This window comes from Coptis chinensis, chromosome 1 (assembly GCF_015680905.1).
Source record: "Coptis chinensis isolate HL-2020 chromosome 1, ASM1568090v1, whole genome shotgun sequence".
NCBI classification, from domain to species: domain Eukaryota; kingdom Viridiplantae; phylum Streptophyta; class Magnoliopsida; order Ranunculales; family Ranunculaceae; genus Coptis; species Coptis chinensis.
In genome coordinates, this window is record NC_141456.1 from 24,921,549 (window position 1) to 24,932,613 (window position 11,065).

The following is an 11,065-nucleotide window of genomic DNA, read 5'->3' on the forward strand; positions in this document are numbered from 1 at the left end:
TTGAATCATAGATACCATGGAAAGAGATGTATGTATTTATGTGTTATTAAGAAGTATTTAAGTAAATGCTCCGGGGTTAAAAATATTGAATGGGAGATGTTTCAAAATGAGGGACAGAAACCTATTTTAGTTGTATACCCAGGTGTGTTGTTTTACACAATGTTGTTTTTATCTGGAATTTTATAAAGAGTATAGTGTTGAACTAATTATGTCTTTGGGTAATAGTCAAGGAGCTGGTTGAACTACCTAGGTTTTCTATTAGGTTAATTCCAGTAGCTACGCTGTTGTTTGACATTGGAAAACTAAAATTGACTCGAAATAATCTTCACACGCTAAAGCAAGGTCAGATTGAACTATTTTATTTGAAAGTATTTGTTATCTAGTTCCGTTTTCCAACTGATTTTTGGATTTTTGTGGAATTTGGTTAGAAGGGGATACACGCCCACCTACACCAAAGTATAAAACTAGCATTTTGGAAGATATGCTCCTAGAGGAGAATTTAGAGTATATTAGGGAAGTGTTCGTCAGGTGGAAGGAATTGGGAGAAGCTTTAATTTTGACGAAAGTATGTTGCATAGTCCTTGGATTGTTTGGTAGTTGAATTGCTTACTACTATTTGTTCTTTTAGGGTGATCGAGTTTAAATCAACATTTTTTATGTTGTAGGTGTGGGCCCGGCAAAGAAGTTCTATTTATGCTTATGATTGCATTAATGGGTTCCTACTTTCTGCCATCATATCATTCCTTGCAACGAAGTTGGAAGGGAAACACATTATTAATAGGTCCATGAACACCTTGTAGATATTTCGTGCTATATTGGACTTCGTTGGCATGTTTTTCATCATACCCAACGTCTCTGCACTCACTAGTCTCCCCCTCTTACTTACTTTGTATTTATTTATTTACTCTGAGTTTCTAGTTTTTTGGCTGATTTGTTACCCGAAGCTTGTTATTATTTAGCATTCTTAAAGAAAAGGGTTACCCCTGTCCCATGAGGCTCCCTCCAAATCTGGTTGTGTGTAAGGTCAAATGTTGGCAACCTTATTCCAGCAAGTTAATGAGTTGTTTCCATGAGTCAAACCTGTGAGCTAGAGACCCCAATGGGGCAACCTCACCGTTGTCCCAAGGTCCACCGTCAATTATTTATTTATTTATTGTTATTTTTTTTCACCTTTAGACTGGTTTAAGTTGATACTAGAGTTTTCTGAAAAAGATGAATATTGAGAACGTTGTTGTAAACTTGATGTTACACGTGTGTTGTTGTGACAGAACAATCAAACTTAGGCACAACTACAACGTGTTTAAGGAAATAAGAACGGCAGTAACAAATTTGCGATTCTTTTGGCCTTTTAGAAAGAAAGCAAGCTATCTGTTGGGAATAGAGGATTGCACCTAGATGCTAGGTGGAATCTCTCTATATTGGATCTTACTTGGTCTTGGCTAATTAGTGAACCAAAAACTCAAGGTATGAGTTCCATCTCAAAGTTGCATACTTGCATCATGTATATATACACTAAACGTGGTTATGGAGATATGGCAAGGCATTTCAGTGTCGTGGGAGTGTCATTTTGTCATACATAGGGTGCATAATGTGTGGATTGAGTGGAGCAAGTCGTGCATTTTACGGATGCCTGGTTACTTTCAATGTGGTTGTGGTAGACAAACAGAGTCGAAAGGCGCTTACTTTCAATGTAGTTGTGGGAGATTACTCTATAAGTTTCTGAGCACACAGAAGCAGGCAAAGTGTTAAGAATTTTTTTCCTTTCGTTGTTCAACAAGTACCTGTTGTGGGCTGTTGTGGTTTTCTCTTGGTACTTGAAATTCTACAAGAGAGTTAAAATATTAATGAATAGTTTGAGAACTAAAATCAAATCCTTAGATACCTCAATCTTGACCACTTCGAGCAAAAATAGGCGATCATGGATCTGTTGAATCCGTTTGTTCTACATTTGTTTTGTTTATTCATGCATTTAACTTCGAATCCTTGTGCAATTCCTTGGGGTCTTAGAAAGATTCCGAACTTCTAAAGCTGTGTCTTTCTTGGATTATATGTCTCAGATTTTTGATAGCTTGGTAACCCAACACGCATGAGGATATTAGGAGTTTTTCATCTTTGTGCAAAGCATGTGTACAATTGGTTGACCACTCTTTGATTCATTGCATTCTAGCTTAGGATGTTTGGTATTTATGTATGGTACTTATAGGAGTGTGAATCTAAATGCATTCATCCTAAGAAGCGGTGTGGTGTTAGATATGCTTTGAGGTGGTCTACAAAAGGCGTTTCAATAAAAGCGAAAAAAAGAAGGTTGAGCATATGAAAGACCTTTTTTTAATTGATCAGCATTTTTTCCCACATCTTTTGAATTGATGAGCATTTCTTAATTAGATATAGACAATTTTACTTGTTCCCATGAGTTCGTTAGAGCCATTTGTGCATGCAAGTTCATCTAAGCACATGTTCCGGAATGATGACTAGGGTGTTTTTCTTTGACTCTCCTGGATTTTTGTTTACATATATTCTTGCTTATTTATCCCAAACTTTTGTGTGATCTGATGAGACTGTCTAGGGTGTTGTTCAAAACAGTCAAGCTCAACCAGGTAGATGTCATCTAGCATGGTCTTTCGGTGCTCGTGGGAGAATGCCTTTGTAGCCATCTAAATTCTTCGTTATCTGTGAACTGAAGAGTCTTATATGTTAAAAGTGTGATTTAGATGGTTATTTGTACTTGCACTATTGTTATGGTATTTTTTGTCTTGTTGCACATTTTAAAATTTTAATTTATTTGGCCGGTGTGAAATGCTAAATGTACAGACTTGGGATTTCCGAGTAAGTTGGAATCTGAAGCCATAAATGAATATTTCTTGTGTAATTATATTGTGATATTTACCTTGTATACAATGTAGAGAGAGGGCATTTTTATGCAGGTCCAGCAAGTCCCCATGCAATGAAGAAAAACAAGAATTATTTTTTTTACAAATACAATTCCCTTTGTAACGGTTATAAACTGTTACAAAGTAATATTTTTTTTGAACATAAATTATTTCCTAACGCCCCTGAACCGTTACAAATTTTGCAAAATCGTTGGCTCAAAAAACCGTTACAAATATTTTTACAAACGCTTAATAATTGTTAGCAAAATAATGCTTTGTAACGCTTTTAAACCGTTACAAATATTTGTAACAGATTACCCACGCCCAAACTGTTACGGATAAAAAGCATTACAAATATTTTTTGTAACGGTTTTTCACTGTTAGTAATAACCTATTATGGTATAGTGCTTTCAGGTCGTTGAAGGCTTTATGGCACTCGTCTGTCCAAGTGAAAGTTGCCTTTTTGAGTATTTGCAGGAATGGTCAGCACTTGTCAGATGCTCTTGAGATAAACCTGTTGAGGGATGAAACCATGCCAGATAACTTGTGAATTTGTTGCTATGTAGTTGGTTCTGGCATTTCAAGGAGAGCTCGTATTTGTTCTGGGTTTGCTTCAATGCGTCTTTGTGAAACGAGGTAATCTAAGAATTTCCTTGAGGCTACTCCGAATACGCATTTGGCTGGGTTGAGCTTCATCTTGTTTTGGCGAAGTCGTTCAAAGGCTTCTTGCAGGTGGGAGATGTGATCGCCCGCCTTTTCGCTTTTGACCACCATGTTGTCTATGTAGACTTCCATAGTGTCTCCTAGCAAGTCTTTGAACATTTTGGTGACCAGTCTTTGGTAGGTCGCACCTGCGTTCTTCAAGCCGAATGGTAGGACGTTGTAGCAAAACGTACCTTGCTCGGTTATGAAGGACGTCTTTTCCTGATCTTCTTTTGCAAGCGGTATTTGGTTGTACCCACTGTATGTGTCCATAAATGACAAAAGCTCATGACCGCAAGTTTGATCTACCAGTATGTCGATCCTTGGTAGGGGGAAGCTGTCCTTTGGGCAGTGCTTGTTAATGTTGGTGAAATCTATGCAAAGTCGTACCTGACCATTATTCTTTGGAACGGCTACAATGTTGGCTAGTCAGGTCGGGTACTCGACTTCTCTAATGAATCCAACATTTTTGAGCTTTTCTATCCCTTTGTTGATAGCTTTTTGAAACTTGAGTGCTAATTTCCTGGGTCGTTGTTTGATAGACTTGACAGTTGGATCTACATTTAACTTGTGGCAAGCGACCTGAGGGTCGATTCCTAGCATATCGATATACGACCAAGCAAAAACATCTTTATTGAGAGATAGAAATTTGACAAGTTGCTCCTTGAGCTTGGGGTCTAAATCAACCCCTACATAGACAAATTTTGGGTCATCAGTTGTGCCCAAATTGACTTTCTCTCCTGGTTCTATTTGAGATTGTTTTCCTTTGAGCTTTTTTGATGAAGTTGCTGGAGGGCTGGATGTTTGAGGATCTTGCCTCTTTGGCTTCAACGACTTGACGCTTGGGTGAGGTCGTTGTGCTGACTTGATTGCATCGGTGAGCTTCTAGTTGGTTGCTTCTGACCTCCATGATGCCTCTGGGACCAGGAAATTGCAGGACCTGGTGTAGGGTTGATGGAATTGCTTGGATCTTGTGAATCCAACGGCATCCTAGAATAGCGGTGTAGGACGACCTGACATCGATCACACTGAAGCGTGTTGAAGTTTTGACCATGTCTTCCTTCTCTCCAATGGAGACTGGCAGGATGACATCTCCAATGGCATCTGTGCGATCTCCGTTGAACCCGTAAAGCAATGCGTTATATTCTATCATCACCGAGTCTGGCAAGTGCATGTCCTTGTAAGTTTCTAGCATCTTCTGAGCGATCTGGACCGCGCTGGCTCTTTCGTTTGACTTCTCTAATTTTTAGGCGAAGTCTTCTAAGCGTTGATTGGTGGTGTTGGTGAGGGATGCAACGGCATTGTGCTCCACTACTTCTGTGGTGCCGTTGTTGGTGTTGGAGGTGGCCTGGTCATGCATCGTATGATTCTCTTGTTGTAAAGTAACGAAAGCGTCTTGTAGCGTCTTCATCTGTTCTGCCAACATTTGAAGAGAGGTATCCATGATGGTTTTTACCAGCTTCGTGGGCTTAAGAAAAGAGTAAGTGTGCTTTTCTTAAGGAAACGAACCGGTAGACGGCGCCAATGTAGATGTAGTATTTGATGGACAACGACCTGATGATCAGGAGAATTGGGAATGGATGCACTCTTCTTGGGATAAGAGTTGCCTACGTATCAAGTTTCTTGGGGTAAACTTGAATCATGCCTTACGTAGTTCATCTCTCTCTACTTATAGATGTTTGAGATAACCTTCCTTATTTGCTCCAGGCCGTTATAAAGTGTAGATCCACTTTGTGTGCTATCTTGGAGATTCGCCATTACTCCGATGTTACAAAGTAAATGTCTCCTTGATTATTGTGTTGACTGAGCTCTAGGATTGCGCTAGTTGATATCCTTCCATAAATGGTCAGAATCGATTCTTTGGGACGACACGGTGTCTTTGGGTCTTTGGGTACGGTCTGATGGGTGTTTGGACGACCTGAAGGAGGACGACCTATTATGTGGACACGTGTACTGTAGTGTGGAACGGAGGGTACTTACAGTTTCCATTAGATTTTGTTTTTTATTTTGTGAGAAAGTTAAAGTAGGAAGCAGCCTGACTGAGATCCGCCCCTGCCTTGAACACTTCTATATTAGTAGACACTGAAAGCAAAGAGTTTAGCGCACCTTTCGAAAATTCTCTAATACACAGTCCATATTAAGATGGTAAAAGCGTAGAGTTTTTAACTATATATATATATATATATATATATATATATATATATATATATATATATATATATATATATATATATAGTACTACTTAACTTTCCTTCTTTTTTTTCCTAAATAGTACACGAACTTTTTTTCTCGCCTATTTGTACCACAAACTTCCAATTTCTTACCATTTGGTACATTCATATATTTATCTGATCAAAACGCCCCTACCTATTTATTTTTCTAATTTGCAACTAAGTGCACCGCCTTTATCCACTCGCATGCCTCCACCTCCACTCCCGCCACCACCAACTAATTTTTTTTTTATCTAAAAAAAAGTGGGGTAGTGGATGAAGAAAATATATATAATCACCGTCGGATTCACATGTAATTCGTATGATGATAGCTCATCATAATTTCACAAGCATTTAGGTTGGGTAACTATCTCATTAGCGATTATATTGTTCTTATGTTAGGTTACTTTATATACGCCACATTTATTTCTCAAATTCACCACTAATCCACTACTATCCTTTATGTTATCTTTGTGGACCGAATTCAAAATATTATTCAAAAGAAGACTAGGATATTGAAGAATACCAAGTATAAAATTCTAGTAACCTCATTTTGACTTATGTGCTTAGTGTGCCATTTTAACTTGTGATAGCAAGTGTTTGTTTGATCAAACCATGTTGGCCCTTTAGTATATAGAGTTTGCTTTTGTTTTAAGTTAGATTGGGTATTTATTTATAATATTAATATGTATACTATTAGAATATGTCAGTATTAAAATATATTAGAATATGTCAGTATTAGAATATGTCCTATATGTAAAGTCCCACGTTTCTATAAGTGTGGACATCCATATCTAGTAGTTTCTATTATCATGTTTGAGGTAAGTATAAATATGTAACTCTAGGTAGAGAACAAGGATCAGAAACTCTAACCCTATTATTATAGCATCCTCTCTTATCAATTCTGTTTCTTCTTGGTTTCTCTCAATATATATATCAATGCCACAACTTTTCTAGCATCACCACTAACATAGAATTTAATATGGTATCGGAGCATCAGGTTCAAATCAAAGTTTAGTGATATGCTAGGAAAGGAATCCCTCACTAATAAACAAGAAAAAAAAATCAATTCCTTTTCAGTTTTCAGTATAGTATTCAATTCAAGTTTCAATCTTTCTCACAAGAAGAACTTTTTCTATCTCGATTCAAGTTTCAATCATTCTCTAGATAGATTATTTATGTGCGAGAGTTTATTGTTCACGTCACTGTTCAAGATTCCAGTTTCGTATTTTTAGTTTTCAGTATTGTCTCTTGGTATTGTTTCGCTTCCGCAGTCTACGTCTTCCGCAATCTCTCTGTCTTAGTATTGACAAGAGGGGCACAACCTCTCTGTATCTCGCAGTCTCTGAAGTTAGTATTGGACTAGGCGCACACGCGCTCAGTCTAAGCCTTCTGTAGGGCGCGCATGCCAAATGTTGTTTTCGGTACTGTTTTTTTCATTCAGAGAAGAGGGCACGCACGCACTCAAGTATAGCTAGGCCCACCACCTTCTTCCACGCCCTTGCTGAACAACTCGTGATGCGCCTCTTCCATCTGCCGTCACCAACACCAATTACCACCTCCATTATATAACATTCCAGCCCCCACCACCATCTGTCATCGACCACCAATTTTTTCTTTTTTTAAAAAAAAGCAGAGCCCTTCTTCCCCAGCAAGAAACCCCATCACCTGCCACCGCACCTTCCCATCACCTGCCTGCCACCGCACCTCCCCATCCCTCACCATCCATCCCCCATCCACCACCAACAGATTTGCTCACATTCCCACCATCAGCACTTCCACCACAACCGAACCCCCACAACAGCCTCCAATCCATCTGATTCCTCCTCCCACCTTAACAGCACAGCACCACCATCACTTACTCACCACCGTCAGCAACAGTGCACTCACGGGTTTTTGTTTTTCAGAATTTTTGTTTGCTAGAACAGTGTCGTATACTATTTCTGTTCTTGTCTAGGTTTGCAACCAACGACTTCATAACCAATTCCTTGACAGTAAGTTGAATTGCTTACAGCATTTGGTTTTGGATTTGGTTGTTGGACTGGTTTTGGGATTTGTCTGTGGATTTGTCTGTTTTCGGTTTTGTGTGGTGTTGTTCGACGGGTTTTGGGGTATGGGATATGTATAGTTTGGGATTTGTTTGGTTTGGGGTTTGTTGACCTGGCTGTGGGTTTTGGCTATGAGAGGGAAGAAAGGTCTCGCCCTCTTAGTGACTTCTTCGGGGGTCTGTGCCCCACCCCCTAAGAAACGTGTCCATTGTCCTTTCCGGGATCGTCATGGATGCACCAATGGAGTAAACGGTAATGGGTTTACTGTTCCCTATATTTTCACGTATTTTGATAAACAACATTTGGATTGCCGGTTGAGTATCGATAGGATCTGAGGTGAAATTAAGGATGATTGTGAATTGTATTTGTCACTAGAGAACTCCTTAAGGTCATTAGACAAATGGGTTTGTGGCATTTGTCTTTGTATCCATGCTCTTGGAATACCGTGTCGTCATCTAGATGATACCATAGAACCCTTTGCTTTGATGGAGAGTGGAGAACCCGCGATGTGTTATTGTGGGCATACCACAACCGCCTCTAAGCCCAACACTACGGATCTTACACTCTCACGACATGGGGGTGACGGTGATACCCCTAATCAGGTTGGTAATGTTTCGCGATCTTGATGAGGCGTTACTTGATAGTGCATTCCGTTATACCTTTTCGCATCTTGTGAAAAGTATACCCGCGTGCTTGTCGTTTGGCTTTTTTCGGTGCATTGAAATCTGCTCTCTGGGATATTATAGCTGATCCTGGGTCAGTTATGCCTTGGGTTCGTCTCTCCTTCGCCGCCATACTCGCGCAAGTTTTTCAACCACAGAATCGTCAGGAACGTCGTTCTGGTACTAGAAAAAACCTTCAGTAGAAACAGATTCTCCATGCCTTGATGACATGGAATGAGCCTGGTGGGATGTTTCGTCTCTTAGAGTTTGTAATAGAGCCTCCTTCAATCCAACCAACCAGGAAATCTGCCTCCACTCAGAATGTGCGTCGATGCTTACAGAAAGTTGTTGATGGACATTTTGCTGCAGCGGTTAAAGTGTTATCATCATCAGGAGTTGCCTCCAATACTGCAGAGACTATATGTGCATTAGAGGAGAAGCACCCAATGCGACAACCACCTGTGAGACCGACTATTCCTTTTGCTGAGCCCCCTTTAGTGGTAGAGAGAGTCACCCTATTGGCATGTATTCGGTCATTTCCGAAAGGCACTTCTTGTGGTCGTGATGGTCTTCGAGCTCAGGATTTGTTGGATGCCATGAGTGGTGCTGCAGCAGCTATATCGTCTGATTTGCTAGATGCATTGACCCCTGTGGTGAATCTTTGGTTACAGGGACGATGTCCACAGCCGTTAGCGGAATTCATCGCGAGTGCTCCGCTTACTCCACTTCTCAAGCCGGATAATGGTATTCGTCCTATAGCTGTGGGGATGGTTTGGCGTCGTCTAGTCTCCAAGATTGCAATGAAAGGAGTTTCCCAAGATGTGGTAGGATACCTACAGGATTTTTAGTATGGGGTTGGTGTTTACGGTGGTGTGCGCTTTTGCCACCGCCAACCGCGATAGTGTATGCTAACGATGTGATTACCCTCTCTTCGATCTTCGCTTGTAGATTTTCAGAATGCTTTTAACATGGTTGATCGGACTACCATGTTGAGAGAGGTTCGTATCCGTTGCCCAGCTATTGCCCCTTGGGTTGAGTACTTGTATTGTCAACCTGCGAGGTTATATATGGGGGATGGCTACATATGGTCTGCTACTGGGGTCCAGCAAGGCGACCCTTTGGGTCCCCTTCTATTTGCACTGGTGTTGCATCCCCTGATTCTGCGGATCCAGTCCAGTTGTCAGTTGTTGCTACATGCTTGGTATCTAGATGATGGGACTCTGATTGGAGATACGGACCAGTGGCGACAGCTTTGGGTATTATTTAGGAAGAAGGACCTTCCGGACGGGTACGGTTCTTAATGTGGCTAAACCGAGATATTTTGGCCATCATTGGATCCACGCCGCTCCACTCGGTCTCTTTCCTTCAGATTTGTCCCGCCCTCGCCAGGAGTCGGGTTGCTTGGAGGTGCGGTCGACCTTCGATCCATCTTTTGTCATGGGCCTTGCTCGCAAGCGTGTTGAAAAGATTGCGACTTTGATGGACCGTTTAGCTATATTAGATGATCCACAGTGTGAGTTAGCTCTCTTACGTGCTTGTGCTGGGCTCTCTAAGTTGGTATTTGTGATTCGTACTTGTCCACCATCCCTTTTTAGAAAGGCAGCTAAGACTTTTGATCGGCATCTCCGCAGTGTTCTCCAGGGTATTGTGGTTTCTGATGGTCCTAACTTCAGTGATTTGCAGTGGCGTTTATCGACACTCCCATTACGTCTTGGTGGGTTAGGTATTTATTGTGCCACTGATGTCTCTACTTTTGCTTTTGTGGCTTCCCGTTGTTAGACTTTTGAGCTTCAGAACCACATTCTTAGGAGTTGTGGGCCAGTGCCTTTGGATGAGATTCTTGATGTTGCTAGGAGTGCATTGAATCTTTGTCTACCCGATTTTGACCTCAGTTCTATGGCTGGGAATGCTACCGTCCCCTCAAAACCACAAAAAGTTTTGGCGGAAGCGTTCTATAGTAAGATTGTTGCTGGTCTTGAGAGGGAGTTTGTGTTATCTACTCGTCAGAAAGCAGTCATTGGATGCTTGCAATCAGAACACGCTAAGGATTTTTTACTTGCTATTCCGATGGAGGAACTGGGACAGCGTATGTCGTCGGTGGAGTATCGTTCTATTCACTGGTACTGTCTCATGATTCCTTTGTACTCTGATGGTGGCCTATGCCCTGTTTGCAAAAAGAGTAGACTAGATGCTTTCGGGGACCATGCACGCACATTGTAGGCATTTTCCGGTTTCAAATACCGACATGATCATGTCGAGATATTTTATGTGATGCATTTTGGAGAGTGGGGTACAAGTGAAGAAGGAGGCTCCCCGTGAATTTTCTCACCGATCCGAATGAGGGAAGATCTACACTTGACGCTGGATGGATGTGTTGATATATAGTTGGTCCGAGAGGACACATGCATGTGTTGATATAACTGGAGCCCCTCCGTTGGTAGGTTGGGGAATGGAGTCTTTGAGGTGGGAGAAGCTAACTAAGAGCAAAGCGGCAGGGGAAGATAGAGAAGCATGAGGAAGCTTGCGGCTAACCGGCATTGTTTCATTCCGTTTAGTTTCGACACTTCGGTTTC

The 11,065-nt window shown here is 41.1% G+C and overlaps 1 protein-coding gene across 1 annotated transcript; it reads left to right on the plus strand.

The window, feature by feature from the left end:
• The first annotated feature begins 8,593 nt into the window (after positions 1-8,593).
• On the plus strand, positions 8,594-9,340 carry LOC147523107 (uncharacterized). Its single transcript, XM_086569567.1, has 2 exons — positions 8,594-8,672; positions 8,757-9,340. The coding sequence occupies exons 1-2, from the start codon at positions 8,594-8,596 to the stop codon at positions 9,338-9,340; spliced, it is 663 nt and encodes a 220-aa protein (XP_086425693.1).
• The last annotated feature ends 1,725 nt before the right edge of the window (positions 9,341-11,065 follow it).